This window comes from Brassica rapa, chromosome A08 (assembly GCF_000309985.2).
Source record: "Brassica rapa cultivar Chiifu-401-42 chromosome A08, CAAS_Brap_v3.01, whole genome shotgun sequence".
NCBI lineage: Eukaryota > Viridiplantae > Streptophyta > Magnoliopsida > Brassicales > Brassicaceae > Brassica > Brassica rapa.
Genome location: NC_024802.2, coordinates 450,783 through 471,919, shown reverse-complemented (window position 1 = coordinate 471,919; position 21,137 = coordinate 450,783). Strand labels below are relative to the sequence as shown.

General features: G+C 36.4%; 5 protein-coding genes across 7 annotated transcripts; 4 read left to right on the top strand and 1 right to left on the bottom strand.

Moving 5' to 3' along the window:
* Positions 1-910: 910 nt before the first annotated feature.
* Positions 911-3,310, top strand: LOC103832587 (beta-amylase 5-like). The gene is made up of 7 exons (XM_009108631.3): positions 911-979; positions 1,094-1,501; positions 1,738-1,902; positions 1,999-2,265; positions 2,498-2,707; positions 2,813-3,049; positions 3,147-3,310. Exons 1-7 carry the CDS (start codon positions 911-913, stop codon positions 3,285-3,287), a joined length of 1,497 nt encoding a protein of 498 aa, XP_009106879.1. The 3' UTR covers positions 3,288-3,310.
* Positions 3,311-5,720: 2,410 nt separating this feature from the next.
* On the top strand, positions 5,721-7,422 carry LOC103832586 (KIN17-like protein). The gene has a single exon (XM_009108630.3). It carries the CDS (start codon positions 5,856-5,858, stop codon positions 7,017-7,019), a length of 1,164 nt encoding a protein of 387 aa, XP_009106878.1. The 5' UTR covers positions 5,721-5,855; the 3' UTR covers positions 7,020-7,422.
* Positions 7,423-7,868: 446 nt separating this feature from the next.
* LOC103832585 lies at positions 7,869-9,205 on the top strand. The gene is made up of 3 exons (XM_009108629.3): positions 7,869-8,322; positions 8,412-8,643; positions 8,771-9,205. The coding sequence occupies exons 1-3, from the start codon at positions 8,271-8,273 to the stop codon at positions 8,826-8,828; spliced, it is 342 nt and encodes a 113-aa protein (XP_009106877.1). The 5' UTR covers positions 7,869-8,270; the 3' UTR covers positions 8,829-9,205.
* A 770-nt stretch (positions 9,206-9,975) lies between these two features.
* LOC103832584 (ruBisCO large subunit-binding protein subunit beta, chloroplastic) lies at positions 9,976-13,545 on the bottom strand. 3 transcript variants are annotated; one of them, XM_009108628.3, is made up of 15 exons: positions 13,447-13,545; positions 12,811-13,033; positions 12,596-12,721; positions 12,374-12,511; positions 12,189-12,284; positions 11,871-12,113; positions 11,551-11,785; positions 11,293-11,462; positions 11,125-11,202; positions 10,961-11,032; positions 10,793-10,897; positions 10,630-10,722; positions 10,453-10,545; positions 10,247-10,370; positions 9,976-10,147 (listed from the first exon to the last, which is right to left on the bottom strand). In XM_009108628.3, the coding sequence occupies exons 2-15, from the start codon at positions 13,024-13,026 to the stop codon at positions 10,134-10,136; spliced, it is 1,803 nt and encodes a 600-aa protein (XP_009106876.1). In that variant the 5' UTR covers positions 13,027-13,033; positions 13,447-13,545; the 3' UTR covers positions 9,976-10,133. The 3 variants fall into 3 exon arrangements, with proteins under 3 accessions (XP_009106876.1, XP_018509301.1, XP_018509302.1); XM_018653785.2 differs by having other exon boundaries at positions 13,405-13,539; XM_018653786.2 differs by having other exon boundaries at positions 13,450-13,473.
* Positions 13,546-18,763: 5,218 nt separating this feature from the next.
* LOC103832583 (2-oxoisovalerate dehydrogenase subunit beta 1, mitochondrial) lies at positions 18,764-21,071 on the top strand. The gene is made up of 12 exons (XM_009108627.3): positions 18,764-19,096; positions 19,278-19,389; positions 19,484-19,519; positions 19,587-19,646; positions 19,722-19,779; positions 19,844-20,031; positions 20,113-20,181; positions 20,248-20,334; positions 20,410-20,505; positions 20,583-20,660; positions 20,731-20,817; positions 20,897-21,071. The coding sequence occupies exons 1-12, from the start codon at positions 18,930-18,932 to the stop codon at positions 20,930-20,932; spliced, it is 1,074 nt and encodes a 357-aa protein (XP_009106875.2). The 5' UTR covers positions 18,764-18,929; the 3' UTR covers positions 20,933-21,071.
* Positions 21,072-21,137: the final 66 nt, after the last annotated feature.

Below are 21,137 nucleotides of genomic sequence, written 5' to 3'. Positions count from 1 at the left end.
TCAGCATTTGTGATCTCGTCCATCATGGCAGAAGGACTAGCAATGCTTGCAGCGGTGGAACACGCCATCGACCTACAGATGAGAAGTGTGGTTTTTAAATCGGATTCCTTGCAACTGGTGGCAGCAATTGCAGATGGAACTGGAATCTCTGAACTCCATGGAATACTCTCTGATATCTATTTCCTATCTCAATGTTTTGATGTTGTATCGTTTAGGTTTTGTCGTTGTGAACTTCTATGTTTTGAAGATACCCTGGCGAAAAAAGCCCTTTCAGACTTTGTACCGAGTCTGGGACCTGTACCGGCTCCAGTTTGATGGTTTTTGATGAATTTCGGTTATGCACAAAAAAAAGAATGTTTCTTAAAGAAAAGCTTAATTAATTTCAGTAAAAAAAAAAGCTTAATTAAGTTGTTTTTTCTTGGCCCTGTAATCTGTGGAGCATGCTGCATACATCAGTTTAACTCAAAAGTCAACTACTTCTAATTTCCGACCAGACAGATAGACGTGGTTCCTTGTAATATACCGCGTTTATTGTGATTTTTTTCTCGATTTTTATTTATTTAACTCAAAATATATTTCACTAGCTGTACTTCTTAATTATGAACGCGATTAGTTAATGTCTCAATCAAGATACGATAATCTTTGAGTTGAATTCGAACGTCCAAATAATTAAATAGTACATCTGGCCATATGCTCTCCAATCTTTCTTTATTTTTTATTTATTTTGGGGAAAATATTGATTAATTAAGCGATTATCTTTCTAGCAAATTATCCGGTTCTGTCTTCTTCCTATTTTCCTAGATCTTCCTCGTGATATATTGATGAAACTTATGAAGAACAAATAGAAGAGAAAAATATATACAAAGAAAAAAAAGTCTGAACTTTGTTTTTTCCTGATTTTAGAGGAATAATGGAAGACATAAATCGCAAGGAAAAGCTTTTTCTCAACTACGTTCCTGTCTACATTGTGCTTCCTCTTGTAAGTAAAACAAACACAAAAACATTTTTTTGGTATTTTACTCTATATATTGTTTGGAGCAATCTATTATATATATATAATGCAGCTAACTAGTATATACTGGTATGAATGCAGTTTGGAATAGTGGCTAAAGATAACAAACACGCAGAATTAGAAACTACAGAAAGGAACTTGAAGCGTCTCAAGAAGGAGGCTTGCATCGATGGTGTGATGGTCGATGTGTGGTGGGGGATCGTCGAGTCCAAAGCCCCCAAGGAATATAACTGGAACGGTTACAAAGAGCTGTTTAAGATGGTCAAGCGTTTGGAACTCAAAATCCATGCCATTATGTCTTTCCACAAGAGCAGCCAAAACAGAAAAACCACCTCTCTGCCGAGCTGGGTAGTCCAAGTTGGCAAAGAGAATCCCGATATCTATTACACCGACCGCAAAGGCTTTCGAAATGACGAGTGCCTCAGCCTTGGGGTCGATAATGAACCTCTCTTTGATGATGTAAATGGTACAAAACGTACTGCCATACAGGTAACTAAATCATATGCTTGAATGGTAACATTAACTATTAATACATAGCGTCATTTTGCTCAATTATGACTTCCAACTTAAAACAAATTGCTAATGAGAGTGAGTTGACTCTAACCTTTTATATATTACTTCATTAGTTTTGAATAGGAGACTTTCATTCATTCAATTAATACGTCTGCATGCACTTTCACCCATTGCAACAACCCTAGTTTCCACTAATCATATGGCACTATCAGATATACAGTGACTACATGAATAGCTTCAAAGAAAACATGGCAGAGTTTCTAGAAGACGGTGTGATAGGGGCAATTGAAGTAGGCCTAGGACCCAATGGAGAACTTTGTTACCCTTCGTTTCCATCAGATCAAAGGTGGACATTTCCCGGCATTGGAGAATTTCAGGTTCCAGAATATATATATATATATACTAATTGTTTCATCTGGCTCTAGATCAAATCTAAATATCCATCCTAAACAGTGAGTTGATATTAATACCAGTGCTACGACAAATACTTGAAGAAAGATTTCGAGAATGCAGCAAAGAAGGCAGGACACTCGATGTTGGATCTTTCAAAAGAAGATTTTGGAGATTACAACAGCAAGCCAGATGAAACTACATTTTTCAAGGAAAATGGGACATACACAACGGAGAAGGGGGAGTTCTTCTTGGAATGGTACTCCAACAAACTTATCATCCATGGTGATCAAATCCTAAGAGAAGCCAACAAGATCTTCACCGGCCTCAAAATTGACTTGGTTGCCAAGGTACAACACATAAACACTCATGCCGGATCCGGGCACAATCTCAAAAAATTTGAATGTTGTATACATAGACATAACCCTTTAAATTATATAATTTTTAATTTTAAAGTTCTTAAGAAATGTTTACGCCCCCAAAACTCTTAGATCCGGCTCGAATACAAATTTTTGAACTGACATGTCACAAATTGTCTTTTTTTTTTCTTGCTATCACATTCTCGGTTTATATTTACCATAGGTTTCAGGAGTTCACTGGCTGTACTACCATCCCAGCCACGGGGCAGAACTAACTGCTGGTTATTACAACCTTTATGACAGAGATGGTTACCGTCCGATCGCTAGGATGCTATACAAACGCAACTGCTTTCTCAACTTTAGTTGCCTTGAGATGAAATATTACAACTATTCAGAGGAAGCCTTATCTGCTCCCGAAGAACTTGTTAAAGCGGTAATTCACCAAAAAAGAGTCTTATTACAATTACAAACATACAAGTAACTATTCTCAAATGGTTTTCTTAGTAAATCATTGTTTTGTTTGGTGTCTTGTTGTAAGGTCTTGAGCAAAGCGTGGAAAGAAGGCATAGAAGTGATTGGTGCAAACACATCGGAAATTAAAAATGAGGAAGGTTACAACCAGGTTCTTCTTAATGCAAGACCAAACGGTTCTAACCCGAAGGGAAAGCCAAAACTCAAAGTGCACAGTTTCATGTACCTGCGATTGTCGGAAACAATTTTTAGTAGAAACTATGACATGTTCAAGAAGTTTGTGAGGAACATGCATGCAGATCAAGTAAGTATTGGCAAGGCCATGAAATTGTTTCTTGGTATGAATCTACATCACAGGTACACATGATGTAACAAAATCTTTTTGTTTTGAAATGGACTAGGATTACTGTGGAGATGCAGAGAAGTATGCCCATAAGGTCGAGTCGAATTCAGCGATCACCATTGAGGAAATATTGGCTGCCACCAAGTCAAGTGGATCATTCAAGTGGGACGAGGAGACCGAAGCTAAGGTTGATGGTTGAACCTATGCAGCCACACGAAATCGCAAATCTACTTACAAAATTTCTATAGCTTCTTTTAATCCTTTTTAATAAAAATAAAAAACCAAATATTGGACGTTGCACCAAATGGAGGTGAACAAAATATCCACACTCAAATAATCAAGGGAAAATTGACCCTAATTACCTGGTGAAATTTTTTGAACGAGTTCTAAACTGCTAATCCAATGACCGATTCCAAACCCGATCAAAATAAGAACAAGTTGAGTATCCGCAAGTATCCTAAATATAAATATATTAGTTATAATAATAAATTATAATAATTTCAATACCCAAATTAATATTATAACCTGAATATATTTTTATTTTTAGATATTTTGAATATTATACAAAATACCGAACCAACATGTAATAACGTAATTACTTTCGATAAAAATGATTCAAACTGTATACTTTTGGCTATTTTGGGTAAATTTAGGTAGTTTAAAATTTTAAATACTTATATTCTTAAACCAAAGTAATATCCTAGTTCCTAAATATAAATATAATTCCAAAAATATTAGTTATAATAATAACTGTAATAATCTCAATATGCAAATTAATATTATAAATATGAATCTATTTTTATTTTTATATATTTTGAGTGTAATAGAAATTTTCGGAAATTTTTTTTTTACTTAATATAAAAAATAGTGAAATATCCAGTCATTAAAATATGATCCAAACCATTATCTTGGGTAAATTTAGAGGCATTGAAGACAAAATGTTTGACCAAAAACAACCAATTAAAACTGTACTAGATTTTGATCCGCGCTTAGAAAGCGCGGATTTATTTTTTGAATTTAATAATTTTTAATTTAATTTTTTATATAAGATAGTTTATAAGTTTGGCCATATTATTCGGAACCGAATAATCAACCCGTACCAAATTGAAAAAATGAAACCAAACTTGAACCAAAATTTATAAATAACCGAACATATCATATATATCTAGAACCAAGATAAATAGACACCTGAATTTTAAAAATACAAATTATATACCTACAAATATTAATATGTAATTTCTAAATAACCAAAAAGCTTAAATATACTATTTATAAGCTGAATTATCCAATAAAAACAAATTACTCAAACATTTTTTTCAAATATTAAAAAAAAATATCTTAATAAGTCCTCAACATTCAGTCTAATTTTCCACTAAAAGGAACCAAAACACCATTAAGTGGTATCCACAGTCAAACCAGTAAACGCAGTCACCATATATAATCTAGTTTCAATTTAATAAAAATCTATTATTTAAAATCCTTTAAAATCTAAAACCCATATTAACTCGTGAATCTATACCAGATGACATGGTAAAAATCTAAAATAACATGATAATGTTTTTTAAAATTTGATTAAATTTCTCATATAAATTTTACTAAGATATAAAATTGAATAAACTATATTTTTTTATGTTATACATTTTAGTTTATAGGTTTTATAATAAACTATATTAAGATTAAATTTTTGAGTTTTAGAAATAAAATTATTATTAATTTGAGTATAGTTGAGTTACCTATAAATGTTAAAAATAAATAATATATTTTATTTAAACATAAAAAACATTCTAAAAATGCTATAATTTCCTGAGAAAATATTTATACAAAACTCTTTCTCCTAATAAACCCAGTTGTAAAAGATTTTCATCACAAAAATAACCTAGGAAGGTTTTCAAAGAAAAACTATACTTTTAAAATATAATTAAGCTTGTTGTTGTACTGTGATGTATTTCTCTAATCGTAATTGGAAGTTAATATGTTTTGACCGTCGAATGGTATCATATTTTTAACTTTCTGTTAACCGTACTTGCATCATGTTTTTATGTTAGTTTGGGTCATAAAATATTTAATATGAATTAAAAGTATGGTATTGTTTAGACTTTAATTACCAATAAATCCAAATGTTTTTAGTAAAAACTTTTGTTAAAGAAAAATGATCGTGGATTGTATGATTATTAAATCAGTTATAAAATAATATGTTTTTTTTAATAGGTTTAGTGGCACAAAAGTAATATTCTAAGGAAAAATAAGGGTAAAATATATCAATGATTCTGAATTAATAATATTGATGTATAAATCTTTGGTGTACTATAGTAAGTTGAGTATTAAATAAGAGCATTGGTTATTTTATAGTTAGAGAAATATAAGGTAATTGATTAGTGTATCGTTAGAGAAATATAAGTTGAAACCAAAAAAATAGTTAAGTTTAGTGAATAGGTCCAACAATTTTTTTAAGTAGATTTTTTGGGACTCCTTCCCTTTTAATATAATAGTATAGATTGGATGGGTATCCGAGTAAAAGTTGGGTTCGAAACAAATTACGCGCACACATCAAAAATATAGATGAAACCGAACCACAAATGGGCTAATGTGTAGGCTCTACTACATATTATATAGGCCCATTAGTGAATCATCCATCAAATCGATTCTTCGCGAAACCTCGACCAGTCCCCTCGTTTCTGCTCTCTGAATCTCTCCTTCTGAATTTTTCGAAATCCCTAGATTCCAATCCCCAAAGAACCCTAATTCATCCGATTCATTCGATTCGACGATGGGCAAGAACGACTTCCTCACCCCGAAGGCGATCGCGAACCGCATGAAGGCGAAAGGGCTCCAGAAGCTCCGGTGGTACTGCCAGATGTGCCAGAAGCAGTGCCGCGACGAGAACGGGTTCAAGTGCCACTGCATGAGCGAGTCTCACCAGCGTCAGATGCAGGTCTTCGGCCAGAACCAGCGGCGCGTCCTCCAAGGCTACTCCGAGGAGTTCGAGAAGACCTTCCTCGATCTCATGCGTCGGAGCCACAGGTTCTCTCGCATCGCCGCCACCGTGGTGTACAACGAGTATATTAATGATAGGCATCATGTGCATATGAACTCGACGGAGTGGGCGACGTTGACGGAGTTTATAAAGTATTTGGGGAAGACGGGGAAGTGTAAGGTTGAAGAGACGCCTAAAGGGTGGTTTATTACTTATATAGATAGAGATTCGGAGACTATTTTTAAAGAGAGGTTGAAGAATAAGAGGGTGAAGAGTGACTTGGCTGAGGAGGAGAAGCAGGAGAGGGAGATTCAGAAACAGATTGAGAGAGCCAAGGAAGGTGAAGGTGAGGGTGAGGAGAAGAAGAAAGGTGAAGACTTTGGGTTGAAGAGTGGTGTTGTTAAGGTTGGGTTTTCACTCGGTGGAGGGGCTAAACAGGTTGTTACTACGGGTGAGAGCTCGAGGCGTGTGTTTGAGGAGGAAGAGAATGAGAGAGAGGAGAAGAAGAGGAAGAAAGGTGGAGACTTGGAGAAGGAGAGAAGGTCTGCTTTGGATGAGTTGATGAAGGAGGAAGAGAGGAAGAAGGAGAGGATGAATCGCAAGCCTTACTGGCTCTTCCAAGGGATTGTTGTGAAGGTTATGAGTAAAGCTCTGGCGGATAAAGGGTACTATAAGCAGAAGGGGGTTGTGAGGAAGGTGATTGATGACTATGTTGGGGAGATTGAGATGATTGATTCGAAGCATGTGTTGCGAGTTGATCAGGAGGAGCTTGAGACTGTGATTCCACAGATTGGAGGGTTGGTGAAGATTGTGAATGGGGCGTATCGTGGTTCAGTTGCGAAGTTGTTGGGCGTGGATACGGAGAAGTTCTGTGCTAAAGTGCAGATTGAGAAAGGTGTTTATGAAGGGAGAGTCATTAAGTCTATTGAGTATGAGGATATATGCAAACTAGCTTAGTTACTATATCTTTAGACCATTATATCAGCGTACCTTAGGTTTCTACTTTGGAACTTTCTTTGTGTCTGCAAGTGAGTTTAAGACAACTCACTGTTATGATAAAACAGAGTGGTCAAAAGATTCTGGCATTTGGTTTCTTTTTATTCTCTTTTGTCCAGCCAAGCGAACAGGGTTGCATCTCAGAGGGTTTAAGATGATGGGTTTGACTGCAATTATGATCCCTGATGGTTTGTCACCGAAGGTACTGCAGATGAGATTCTGTTTCATGACATGTTCTTGACTGGATTATCTTTAATTTTCATTGGTTTACTCAATGTGATTGTACGTGTGACTACTCTAGTATCTTTAAGAAACCCTGTGGTGTTTTGATTATGCTTTCTCAAACAAAGCTCGAATTATATAATTCCCATGTTGACTTCTGAGATGAAATGCCGTTAAGGGGTAAACACATTTAGGCTCATAAATATTGTAACTATAGATACATTAACAGTTGCCTGGACTAAGTCCTCACAAAAGCAAACACTCTAGTGTGAATTGTAGAAGAAGACCAACCTTTCATCATCTCCAATGGGCACCAACAATATTAACGGCCCAATAATTATAAAACAGTAAGATTCTCGTGGACTTTTTTTGTTTGTTTATATATTGATAGAGATGAACATTTTGGAATAAGTTTACACCTGAAAAGACAGTTATCCACAAGCCCTTTCCCTTTGGAGGCAATCAATCAATAAGCAACCTCTTTATTACTTTTAAGGTTAGTCAGTCCGCTGTACAGTGAAAGTTTGGTTGGTTCTTGGTCAAACCGTAATTAACAAACTTCCCAGATAATAAAGGAAGGGAGAATATTTAACAACACTAGTACAAGTCCACCACTTTATTATCTCTTTCTTCTTCCTCTATTTCCTTATTCTCAGGGAAATCAAATCAAATCAGTTTTCAAGGGCTTTTTTTAAATTGGTAGCATTCTTTCTCTGTCCCCTCTAAAATCAGAAAAGTATCTGCCTTTTCACATTCCTCAATCTTTGCTTTTTGTTCCTTCTCGAAAGGGAATCTTTACCTTCTTTCTTTTTCAGTTGTGGGTTTTGTCTGAAACCCCCTTTTCTGGGTTTATCTGTGTTTTTCTCTCTCTCTCTATCTTTCTCTTACAATTAAACAAACTGTGTGCTTTTCTCTCAAAGTTAGAGACTTTATTGTTCACACCAAATGGGCTAAACTCGGAGAAAGAGGTGTAAGAAATTTTCTCCATTGATGATCAACTGTTTCAAAGAGCCATTACATGTTTTGATGACTGTTTTGCTTTGTAAGACCCCCTTTTTTATTTATTAATCTGTTTATCTAAGCACTTCTTTGACATATACTCAAGTCTTTGAAATACAAATATTGTTTCAGCCACTAATGATGACGATGATGGTCATGAAGAAGCTGTTGTGGATGATCATAGGAATAGGGAAGACCCAAAAGTGGACGCAAAGGAAGACGAATGTGAAGTTGTTTGTCCTACTCTCACTCTGACAAGTAGTCTCAGAAAGGTGGATTCTAATAAGAAGGAGAAGAAGAAGGTACAATGGGTGGATTTGATGGGGGTAAAAGAGCTTGCTGAGATTCGAGAATTCGAACCCAGGTTGGTTAAAGTTATGTGTTGAAATTGAGATTCTTACATATAGGGACAGTTAGTTTGGTCATAAGTTTTATGGAATCAGATTCTTTACTCTTTTGGAATGATGTGGTTTATCTCATTTTTCTTGCAGTGGAGAAGATGATATTGACTCTGATGGGGAGAAAAACTGTGTCTGTGTTATCCTTTGATTTGTCCATTTTAGTTTTGCTGGAGGATCCAAGGACAAAGGACAAAGGACAAAGCTGGTGGCTCCAGGCATTGTAATCCCATATACAGAGAGAATCTGCATTTGTGTACATACTGAAGCATTCTTTTCTTCTTCTCTTGAAAATGCTCTGCTTATATAAAAGTATAGATCTTTAACTTCATTCGTTTCTTCAAACCGTTTTAATGGAGTATGTTACAAATCTAGCAATCACTATGTATGTTGATGTCTACTTATGCAGATGAGTTTAACATGCACTATGTAAACCAAATGTCTACATTACAACTTTTATATCAGTCTGGAACAGGTTCTTGTCTTTGAAGCAGCCCTTTTTCATTTATAACAATAAGACTTTGTGTGTATGATTGTGTTGGCACTTTCCATGTCTAAGTTTTCTACTTATGTGTCATGTCAAGCTTGAAGCAAATGTTATCAAAGTTGGCTTTAAGTAACAGCAAGTTTGATTTATCTTTTCCTGAGTAGTTGTTTGTTTGCAACATAGGAATCATGAGACAAAGCCAATCACACTTTGGCTCATGTTGCATAGTTTGTCATATCACTTCGAGTGAAAACAAGATTGCTATGTATTAAACGGATCCAAGTGGAAGGGAGATGCGAATTTATATACGAAAGCAAAAGGACGAAGCTCACTGTGCCAGACCTGGAAAACATCAGGAGAGCTGATGTGGCTGTGAGTTGCTGAGCTGGCAAGAGGAGATGGCAGTTAGAGAGCTGAGGATGAGTGAAAGAATATAAATAGAAGTGTTACCTTTATTTTTGTGGTTGATCGGTTTTGGTTAGACTCGATCAATAGGCTTGTTGAGTTCATCTCTTCAAGAAGGCTGATTCTGAGAGCTTGTTCTCTGGATTTGATGGCTCAAGGCATCGTTTGTCGACTTGAGATTGTAGCCGTTCGATGAGCAATAAGAATAGTACTCAACGCTTATCACACTCATGAAGCAGTTTGATGAATCTTGTGCCATTAACGCCAATCAAGTCCTTGTTTGGGTTTAACAAGAAGTAGTTCACCACCTAAAGTTTTATGTCTCTTCTTGGCTTGATGTGATATACTCAGAGGAGTTGTATTTATTTTCCAGTCAATTTGTATTGATTTTCATATGAAATGAAAGTAAATTTTCAAACGTGATATATAGCATAATGGTTTGTAACTTTGAATTACTAAGGAATCATTTATTCATAGGATTGGTTCAAAATTTCAGTACACAGCTCTATTACACAAGCTAGAAGGAATCAATTTCCGGCAGAGTTACTTTATTCCTGCATCTTCTCAGTATCCATAACCTGAAACAAGAGAGAAGTAACACAGAATCAGTGATGAGACATGAATGTTTTTGGTGGATCTTCACAGGAGAGTAAAAATATCTGAATGTCTGAACAAACCTGAGTTGTCCATTGGGTTGCCTACGGGAACTGGCTCAGGCTCCTTGATCTCAACAACGACACAGTCAGACATCAAGAATGTCTTTGCAACCGAAGCTGCGTGTTCCAAGCAACATCTCACAACCTAAACCCAAATAAAACATACTCAGGTTCATGGATCTGTTAGCAAGCCAAAGACAGTTTATGTATGCAAGCAAACAACTGACCTTAGTTGGATCGATGATTCCTGCAGCCATTAGATCCTCGTACTTGCCGGTTGCAGCATTGTAACCGAACTTCACATTATCGTTAGAAAGCACCTGCCAGTAAATAAAAAGACAGCTCTTCAAGCATCTGATGTAAATCAAGAGCAAAAAGTGTGTAAAGGTTTTCTGTTAAACTACCTTCTCGCTGACTACACTTCCGTTGACTCCTGCGTTCTTGGCAATCAGTTTCAGAGGGTAACTCAGTGCTCTTTTCACGATATCCGCTCCAACCTGAAGTAAGAGAAGTTAGAAGACCTGAAGGCTTAGGAACTATAAACTGAAGTCTTGATCGATTTTGTACCTTTTCTTCATCATTGTCAAGGGCGGCTTTAATGGCATCCACCTTGGAAGCAAGACGAAGCAGAGTACAACCACCACCAACGACAATTCCTTCCTCAACAGCAGCCTGCAGAATAGAAATCCTGATCAGTATAGTTCACGAGTACAAGCTCAGAAAAAAACATATCACCTTTGTAGCATTAAGAGCATCTTCAACTCTCAGTTTCTTCTCTTTGAGTTCTGTCTCAGTTTGTGCTCCGACCTTTAACCAATACGTAAGAGTTTTTACTTAATATCTCTCTCCAACATATTCTCTTCTTATATTAAATACTATTAAAGAGTTTTGTAAGTAACCTGAATCACAGCAACTCCACCAGAGAGCTTTGCAATTCTCTCATTCAGTTTTTCCTTCTCATAGTCTTGCTCTGCTTGCTGCACAAACCAAGTAGCATACTAATCTTAAGTACGGTTTGGAAAATAAAAAGTAAGTAGAGATCATATAAGTCTACTACAAGCTGGTACCTCAATAAGGTTCTTAATTTGTGTAACACGCTTTTGCACTGCGTCTTGTGTGCTCCCATCACCCACAATGGTCGAAGTCTCCTTAGTGAGGACCACCTTTGCGGCATGTCCAAGAACCTCTTTTCCAGCTTTGTCAAGTGAAAGACCAACTTCCTCACGAATCACAGTTGCTGCAAGCACAGATAGAAAACAAGGACAAGATTAAAACCACAATGATTGTGCCTAAACACATGGCTCAGCACTGCACATTGATATTACCTCCAGTGAGGATGGCAATATCATCAAGGTATTGGCTCTTGCGCTCTCCAAATCCTGGTGCTTTGAGAGCTGCAATCTTCAGTGTGCCTCTAAGCTTATTAACAACAAGGGTCGCTAACGCCTCCTGCTCAATGTCTTCTGCGATAATTAAAATTGGGTATCCTCCTCTAATTGCATCCTCCAGAACACCAACAAGATCCCTTGCGTTGGTAATTTTCTTGTCAACAAGAAGCAACTGCAACACAATAAAAAATCCATTAGAGAACATTTAACAGCTGCAAGACTATGATGGAGTGGACTCAGAATTTAGAAACAGTTACCTTGCAATTGTCGAACTCCACTGACATTTTCTCACTGTCTGTCACAAAGTAAGGAGAGACATAACCGCGATCAAACTGCATTCCTTCCACTACGTAGAGAGCGTTCTCGGCACTTTTACCCTCCTCAAGTGTCACCACACCCTTCCTGCCCACTCTGCTCATTGCTTCAGCGATCATACTTCCAATTTCTGCATTGTTACCCGCACTAACAGCTGCCACATCCGCAAGCTCACTGTCTTCAACCTACATCAGACATGACTACTTTCAGAATCTTTTGTCAAATATTCAAAGAAAGAGACTCTTAGAAAAAGTTGTAACCTCTTTAGACATTTTCTTGAGCTCGGCTACCAAAGCCTTTGCTGTCTTCTCAATGCCTCTAGTGATCAATACAGGGTTTGCACCAGCAGCCACCACCTGAATGACAAACAAATTTAGAGATTAAGATCACCATTCTTTTTGAGTTTCATCTCAAAAAGCTGAAAGAAAAAGAAGATTAGACATACCTTGACACCCTCAGCAATAAAACCTTGTGCAAGAACCACAGATGTTGTGGTACCATCACCGGCCAGGTCATTGGTCTTGGCAGCTGCTTGCCTAACAAGTTTAGCACCAATGTTCTCAACAGGGTCTTCCAATTCAACCTACAGCAGCAAGTTCTAAGTTAAAAGAGTCTTTTCAATAAAAAATAAATAAACATCATTATCAGAGGGTGAACGATTCCATACCTCCCTAGCAACAGTCACACCATCATTAACAATTCTTGGCGATCCATACTTGCTCTCTAGAACAACATTTCGCCCTTTAGGTCCAAGTGTAACACCAACTAGGTCTGCAAGCTTGTTGACACCAGCCTGGTTCAACAATGAATCACAAATAGTTAGCGGCAGCAGTAAAGTTTAGGGGCACACAGTTTCCGTTAGTAAAAAAAAAAGGTACTCACTTGAAGCTTCCTGATGGTAGTCCCGTCTTTGTTGAAATGCAACTCCTTGGCTGCACATACAACTGCAGGACTGGATCTTCTGAGCTTGGGGAACACGTTCTGCCTCCTCCCGAAAGAGCTTGAAGACAACTTGTTCATAAGCTTCTTATCCGTTTTGTGGGCATTTGGAGCAACCATGGAGCCAATGGAAGACGTTGCAGTAAAGGTTGATGCCATCGTTTCACTTCAAACACAGACAATCCAACAATCAGATAACATCTCTAAGATATATACAAAAAAAAAATGCTAATCAAAATAAACCAAAGAAACTACTAAACTAATGAAAATTCACATAAGAAAATCAGAGAAAATAGAAGAAAGGCGACACATTTTTTTTTTAAGTAGAGCTCACTAAGAACAACACACCACTGAAAATCTAAGGAAAGAACCATTCAATTATGAACAAGAGTACCCAAAATCTTGATAGAAATGGATATTAAAAAGCTTAGAGCAAAATCTTATCCAACATAACAACACCAAACATAGACACAGAAGCATGAACGGAGCCGGTGAAAACGCAGAGGCTCAGATGTGTTAAGAGAGTACGAGACTAACAGAGAAGTAAAGCGAAGAAGAAGAAGAGGAGAAGTAGAGTACCACGGATAAGAAACACGGGAGCAGCTGAAGCAAGAAGTAGGTTTATCTCCTAGAGAGTGAGAGAGAGGGTGCTTTTAACGTTACCTGAGTGAATCTTGACCGTTGGATTTAACGATCCGGATAAGTTAATTGGATTTTCCTGGACCTCTTTCCCTTCTCTAATTTTAAATTGGGCCTTTTTCCTTGGCCCATTTCATGTAGAATAACATTATAAAATGTTTTTTTTTTGTCTTTAATTTAATGGTGATTAATGAAAATCAATGTTTAAAATAGAAGAGTTTGGTGATTTGCTGAGAACCATCGACTAAGAGCACCATTAACCCTAGCACCTCATTTGGGTGCTTAATTTTTTTTTTAAAGTTTTTTATCTGATTAAAAAAAAAAAATTAAAAACAAACCAATCGTGGACCGTCCCGTGTCAGTGAGACCCGCGAAACAGTGCAAGCAATAAAAGAACAAGGCGCTTAATTTAGAGTAAGAAGCTGCGATGCTTATTATTTTTGTGGGACAACAGTTGATAATCACCCCCTAAACAACTGGGATAAAGGTGCTCTTATGTCCTTCTCTTTTTTCCTGCATTTTTCCTTCTCCTTTTTCCTGCTTCAATCATAAAATTGTATTACTTGATAGAAAACTCAAAAAAAATTAAAGTATCAAGAACAGTTATGATTACTTATTAGGCTTAATGAGGCTGGGAGAATAATTATTAGGTGATTTTCTCAGGTGATTACTTCTTCGAAGCTCTTTTGCTTCTCTTTCCTCTTCTTCGTTCTCTTTATCAGAGTGCTCTTCGTTCTCTTTATTCATTTCGTTCCTGTCCTCTTCTTGGCCCCCATTGCTCTCATCATCCTCGTGCTCTTGTTGAATGAGAGTATCACCACTCCCGCCTACATTCGTTAGCTCTTTGTGACCAGGAGAACGAGACTTATTCATTTCGTTCCAGTCATTAAAAAGATCTCCGCTATTTAAACTCTGAGACGGATCATGTTCCTGATTCTCAGGATCTACGTTATTCTGAGACTGATCACCACTCCCGGTTATAATCGGTTCCTGAGACTGATTTTGTTCCTGAGACTGATCACCAGGAAAAACATTTTGAGGCGGTGACTTTTCTGCTTGATGAAGAGGGGAATTTTGGGGTAGCTCAACATCATGTTGTGGCTCAACACCAGGCTTTGGAAAAACTCGGTTGGATTAATCACTTCGGTAGAGATCTTCCCAAAAAGTTTTCCTTTTCTCTACCATCAAAACTTCTTTCCATCTGTTGAGAATCACGTGAAATGTTTGGGGTTCTTGGACTGTTGCCACTAGATTTTGCTCATCAATTGTAGGTAAAAAAAGAGAGACTTGATCTCCTGTAAAAAGCAAAAGAGAACATTACATTCAAGATACTTTCTCTAGTTATATTCAGATTCAAGATTATTCCCTGAAATAATCTTATTTTCTAAAGGAACATGCTTGTTCAAGAATTCTAACCTTATCAGTCTCAATTGCCTTGTATATGCTCTCAAGAAGTTTGTTCTTGAACAAGCATGTTCCTTTAGAAAATAAGATTATTTCAGGGAATAATCTTGAATCTGAATATAACTAGAGAAAGTATCTTGAATGTGATGTTCTCTTTTGCTTTTTACAGGAGATCGAGTCTCTTTTGTTACCTACAACTGATGAGCAACATCTAGTGGCAACAGTCCAAGAATCTCAAAAATTTCACGTGATTCTCAACAGATGGAAAGAAGTTTTGATGGTAGAGAAAAGGAAAATTTTTTGGGAAGATCTCTACCGAAGTGATCAATCCAACCAAGGTTTTCTAGAGCCTGGTATTGAGCCACAGCCTGATGTTGAGCCACCCCAAAATTCCCCTCTTCATCAAGCAGAAGAGTCACCGCCTCAAAATGTTTTTCCTGGTGATCAGTCTCAGGAACAGAATCAGTCTCAGGAACCGATTATAACCGGGAATGGTGATCAGTCTCAGAATAACGTAGATCCTGAGAATCAGGAACATGATCCGTCTCAGAGTTTAAATAGCGGAGATCTTTTTAATGACTGGAACGAAATGAATAAGTCTCGTTCTCCTGGTCACACAGAGCTGACGAATGTAGGCGGGAGTGGTGATACTCTCATTCAACAAGAGCATCAGGATGATGAGAGCACTGGGAGCCAAGAAGAGGACATGAACGAAATGAATTAAGAGGACGAAGAGCACCCTGATAAAGAGAACGAAGAAGAGGAAAGAGAAGCAGAAGAGCTTCGAAGAAGTAATCGCCTGAGAAAATCACCTAATAATTATTCTCTCAGCCTCTTTAAGCCTAGTAAGTAATCATAACTGTTCTTGATACTTTAATTTTTTTTTGAGTTTTCTATCAAGTAATACAATTTTATGATTGAAGCAGGAAAAAGGAGAAGAAAAAATGCAGGAAAAAAGAGAAGGACATAAGATCCTACCAGCGCACAAAACTTTAAGAGTTGGGCAAAAATTATGAAGAACTAAATTTTGAAATTTTTTCAATTAAAAAGTACTAATTTCAGAGAATTCAATGAATTTAAACAGAAAAGGAAAAGAACCCCTAATAAATCTGAAAAATTAAAAAAACCTGAAAACTTGGAGAGGAACAAATAAACTACAGAAGAGACGAGATCGAGAAGATGGGTATTGGGGGGGGGGGGGTAAACGATAAGAGACACGATCAGAACTTTTATTCTGTGGGGAGAGACAGAAGCAAAGATACAGTGTTTGTGTGTGTTTCTTATGTATGCACCAAATTTACTAGATAGGCAAATTTGATATGTAAAGCAAAAATTTACAAATAACATGAATAAAAAATACAACAATATAATACCGTAGTTGGAAAAAAATTAGGTTGAAATAGAGTCGAGATTAGATCTCTTTCCTTAATCTTTTAAACGCCCGTAGTGTACCGGTTTGATATGTTTAAGAATCCCATGATACAATTGCCTATATCTTCAGTCTCACATCACTTGAGAACCAAAGCCTGTCGAACCTATTTCTATGTTATATTCTCAGACACAAAACAAAAAAAGAAGTAGGAGAAAGTAGTTTTGTTTATATTGGATGTGCATCTTTTCTAAATGGCTAGCAAGCCTTTATATAGAAATTAGAGAATGAGGATCATAATCATTACGTTACGATACAAATCATAAAGGTATGATTTTCTTTCTTCATCCAATGTGTGCATTTGCTAGTTTTTGTTTCTATAATTAGCCAAATTTAAAAGCTATAAAGCTTTCGAAAACACACATTTTGGACCTCCATTTCTCATTCAAAACCAATTTCGATTTTGACATATAGGTACACTACTTCATAGTGTCCAACACCCGGTTATTCCAACGAAAGTTTTCGCTCGGAAACTTACCACAAATGATCTAAAACTATTTTGTCAAAAACGAGTTCCAACAATTTATTTATATGAAACATAGAAGAAGAAATAAAACAGAGGATTTAGAAGAAGAAGTTCTGTATCTGAAAAAAAATTGTACTTTCTTGTTTTTGTTTTCTTTTATCCTCTCTTCCTCTTCGATTCTATTTTGACGGAAAAATCGAGAGAGAGAGAGAGAGAGAGAGAGAGAGAGAGAGAGAGAGAGAGAGAGAGAGAGAGACGAGGCAAATAATCCTCTGTTTGTTTTTTACCTATACGCGCTAACTACTTCGCGCGTAACCTTCAGTTTCTTTTGAAACGATGTCGTGGAGTTTAGTTTTTTTTTTTGTTTGTTGACCGGGAAAAGGATTAGAATACACGAAATCTTAAGGAGGCGGTTTTGTCTTAAGCACCGAGTTCGGTCTGAATAAATCTCTGTCCGTTTTATCAGTTTTCTTAATTGTACGTTTGTTTGTCGCGTTGTTGTAATTAAAATCTCATATTCGTAATTTACTTTCAAATTAAATAATCGTTAAGGAAAAATAAAGTTAGTACTACTGTCTTTGACGGTATTATTTGTACGAGGATTTACTTCTGTTTTAAATCGAATTATTGTTCAAAGTTTGGTGATGTTTTAAAATTGGATTAGTCGGCGTTAGTGTTTACGTTTGATTGATTTTTCTTTTTAAAATGTTCTCGGTGATAAAACTGCTTACACCACCATTATCCACGGTTGCTTAAGGGGTGATTAGCAATTTTTTAATTAAAAAAGAAAGGAAAGAGATGAAGAAGAAGAAGCAGCAGCGCTTCTGATGCTTCTTTAAGCGTCGTTGTTTTGTTCTGTTTGCGGGCCCCATCAACATGTGGCGGCCCGCGATTGGTCCTTTTTTAATTTTTTTTAGTCAGAAAAAAAACTAAAAAAAATAAAATTTAAGCACTCCTAATGAGTTGCTAGAGTTAATGATGCTCTAAAGAGACTATTCTAGTTTTGAGATCCAAGCGAAGTTTAGAGCTAGGTAGCACGGAAGCTTCGTTGTATGTTCGCTTTTTGCTTCGAAACTGGACTCAGAATTGGAAACTTGTAGAAGTTCTCGGAATTTGGTTTTTAATACACTTCTAAAAATATCTCTTTAAAAAACATTAGAAGCTTACGTTTCTATTTAGAAATTATGCTTCCATTTTAAAAATTCAATGTCATGAATAATTATTATATAAAAAATTCAAAATTAATAGTATTAAAATTGGGAGAATACAAAATATGCAAATATCAAAATTAATACTATAAATTATCTTTATGCATAATGTTTTTTTGTAAGAGATCTCATATAAATTCAAATATATTACAACAAATATTTTTGAACTATTTAAAATAATTAATTTTATAATATTTTTATAAGCTTAATGTATTTTTATAATTAAAGGAATGAATAAGTGATTTTTATTTATTTTGAATCATATACTTTTAGTCATAAGTTTTATAAAATCATTTTATGTTTTATATATATATATACTTTTTGGATATACACTTTCAATATGTACCCACTTCCTAATATTTTAAAAAATCTAGTTTATACGTTTCCATACGATTCCGTTTCCACATACCCGTTTCCGATTTCATGTAATATAGGTTTAGACATAAAAAAAAATTATCGATAATGTGTGGATTTGAAAAATTTAAGCTTATTTATATTAATTTAATTAATTTAGATTATTTTTAATTAATTTATCATTGTTTAAACCAGTTTGAGTAGCATTAAAGAATTGTTCCGCTTTAATGACCGATTTGCAGCTAGAACTTTGTTGAAAATTTTTGTTAAAAAAAAAACTTTGTTGAAAATTAAAACAAAAGTGTCAGTTGCAACTCGAAGATATCGATTCACGTGTCGGATCCTACGTGGCATGGGTATCGTCTTCTTCAATAACTCCGTGAGATTAACTTAGAAAAATCTGTTAACTTTCATCTAAAAGGACTCAGCTTTGATCTTATCTCTCTCTCTCTCTCTCTCTCACGAAGTGGTTGAGACTGTTGCCATAAATAAATAAAAGCTCTCTCTCTCTCTCAGATTGATTGTTTGGTGGGTTCGTCGAAAGCTTTCATCTTTTGCAAAAATGGCGTCTCTTTTAGGCAGATTCTGCCGGAAACTAGTTGTTCCGGGCTCTGCTCACGGATCACGGATGGTTTCCACGACGGCGTGTGATTCAGAAGCCGTGAAGTCGTTGAACCTACACTCAGCTATCAACCAAGCTCTTCACATCGCCTTGGAAACCGATCCTCGGTAAGATCTTCTTCTTCTTCCTCCTTTTGCTTCAAAGTGTTTGAGATAGCAAAAGCCTGTTTCTTGAAGTTTCTGGTTTCTCATTTACTTGTTGTCTAAACCATTTTGAGTTCTTTGTCTTTAAGACATCAGACTGATCTTGTTTTGGACTTTTGGAACTCTCTTTTTTTGTTGTGGGAAGCTCTTATGTATTTGGGGAAGATGTTGGCTTTGGTGGAGTTTTTCGCTGCACAACAGGATTAGCTGAACGCTTCGGGAAGAACCGTGTCTTCAATACTCCTCTTTGTGAGCAAGTAAGTAATGTATCTTTGAATCCTTTGACCTGCTGCTTCATGTGTTTCTCTAGTCTTTATTGTTCTTGATGAGCCATTCATATAAAACTTTCAGGGCATTGTTGGATTTGGTATTGGTCTAGCAGCAATGGTGAGTTCTTTCTTGTCTCCTTTATATTTCTGAAGTTGTGAACTCTATGTGTGTTTGATCTTCACAGGGAAACCGAGCAGTTGTAGAAATTCAATTTGCAGACTATATTTATCCTGCTTTTGATCAGGTAAAAAGAGTGTTCCCCACCTTAGAGTTTGATTTTTCTACTGCTGAGTTTCTGATAAGAGGTTTTAACTCACAGATTGTTAATGAAGCTGCAAAGTTCAGATACCGAAGTGGTAACCAATTCAACTGTGGAGGTATAAACCTTGTCTTTAACTTGCCATCAGTATCTCTTTTACTCATTAGGGTCTTTTATCATAGGACTTACAATAAGAGCACCGTATGGGGCTGTTGGTCATGGTGGACATTACCATTCACAATCACCTGAGGCTTTCTTCTGCCATGTCCCTGGTATTAAAGTTGTTATCCCTCGGAGTCCACGAGAAGCCAAGGGGCTGTTGTTGTCCTCTATCCGTGATCCAAATCCTGTTGTCTTCTTTGAACCAAAGGTACTTCTCTTTCTCTCTTACACCACAAATCAGCTTCTCTTCTCGAGTGTAAATCTTGAGAAGCTTTGTTCTTCTTTTCAGTGGCTGTATCGTCAAGCAGTAGAAGAAGTTCCAGAGCATGACTATATGATACCTTTATCACAGGCCGAGGTATTATAATATGTTTACTTATCAAAAGTGTTTCTTTTAGACTGAAAAAGATGGGGTTGTTGTCAGGTTATTAGAGAAGGCAATGACATAACGCTTGTTGGATGGGGAGCTCAGCTTACTGTGATGGAACAAGCTTGTCTGGACGCGGAAAAGGTTTTAGATTTTATCTTTCAATTGAAAGATAATTGGTTCAAAGTTAGTAACATGGGTCTTGAATTAATAATGCAGGAAGGAATATCATGTGAACTGATAGATCTCAAGACTCTGTTGCCTTGGGACAAAGAAACAGTTGAGGCCTCCGTTAAAAAGACTGGCAGGCTTCTTGTAAGTTTCAAGCAATTGTCAGGTTTTTGTTTTTGTGTGGTCGTTCTTATGGATTGCTTTTGGCTTTGGGGTTGCAGATAAGCCATGAAGCTCCTGTGACGGGAGGTTTTGGAGCAGAGATCTCTGCAACAATCCTCGAACGTTGCTTCTTGAAGGTAAAAAGCTTAAGGTTTAATTCATCTAGAAGAGATTAAGTGGTTTTTTTAACTGCCGTTTTGTCTGCAGTTAGAAGCACCAGTAAGCAGAGTTTGTGGTTTGGACACACCATTCCCTCTTGTGTTTGAGCCATTCTACATGCCCACCAAGAACAAGGCAAGTTCATCTTCCTCATTATCTTCCCCTTTAAAAAAAAAAGGCATTATCTAATCATGGGTCTTCACGTTTGGTGCAGATATTGGATGCAATCAAGTCCACTGTTAATTACTAGCCATTCAATCTGTTTCTTCAGATAACTTTGTGAACTATAGTTTGTTGTTTTACATTTATGTATTATGAAAAGCTATCTTATGCAGTACTATGTGTTTATATGACAAAATGATAAGCAATGAAATGCTTGCCTAAATCCATCAAAGATTCACCAAAAACCGCTTTAATAATCGTTAAAACAGATCTATTAATACTCCAAACATTTC

Excerpts from the sequence above, each read along its gene's own strand:
- LOC103832587 (XM_009108631.3), top strand. The coding sequence starts at position 911 with ATGGAAGACATAAATCGCAAGGAAAAGCTTTTTCTCAACTACGTTCCT. Across the intron at positions 1,502-1,737 it reads CAAAACGTACTGCCATACAG|ATATACAGTGACTACATGAA; the intron begins GTAACTAAATCA and ends TGGCACTATCAG. Across the intron at positions 1,903-1,998 it reads CCGGCATTGGAGAATTTCAG|TGCTACGACAAATACTTGAA; the intron begins GTTCCAGAATAT and ends TATTAATACCAG.
- LOC103832586 (XM_009108630.3), top strand. The coding sequence starts at position 5,856 with ATGGGCAAGAACGACTTCCTCACCCCGAAGGCGATCGCGAACCGCATG.
- LOC103832585 (XM_009108629.3), top strand. The coding sequence starts at position 8,271 with ATGATCAACTGTTTCAAAGAGCCATTACATGTTTTGATGACTGTTTTG. Across the intron at positions 8,323-8,411 it reads TTTGATGACTGTTTTGCTTT|CCACTAATGATGACGATGAT; the intron begins GTAAGACCCCCT and ends ATATTGTTTCAG. Across the intron at positions 8,644-8,770 it reads ATTCGAGAATTCGAACCCAG|TGGAGAAGATGATATTGACT; the intron begins GTTGGTTAAAGT and ends TTTTTCTTGCAG.
- LOC103832584 (XM_009108628.3), bottom strand. The coding sequence starts at position 13,026 with ATGGCATCAACCTTTACTGCAACGTCTTCCATTGGCTCCATGGTTGCT. Across the intron at positions 10,898-10,960 it reads ATGCTCTTAATGCTACAAAG|GCTGCTGTTGAGGAAGGAAT; the intron begins GTGATATGTTTT and ends TCTATTCTGCAG. Across the intron at positions 10,371-10,452 it reads GAATCATCGATCCAACTAAG|GTTGTGAGATGTTGCTTGGA; the intron begins GTCAGTTGTTTG and ends ATTTGGGTTTAG.
- LOC103832583 (XM_009108627.3), top strand. The coding sequence starts at position 18,930 with ATGGCGTCTCTTTTAGGCAGATTCTGCCGGAAACTAGTTGTTCCGGGC. Across the intron at positions 19,780-19,843 it reads TAACCAATTCAACTGTGGAG|GACTTACAATAAGAGCACCG; the intron begins GTATAAACCTTG and ends CTTTTATCATAG. Across the intron at positions 20,818-20,896 it reads ACATGCCCACCAAGAACAAG|ATATTGGATGCAATCAAGTC; the intron begins GCAAGTTCATCT and ends CGTTTGGTGCAG.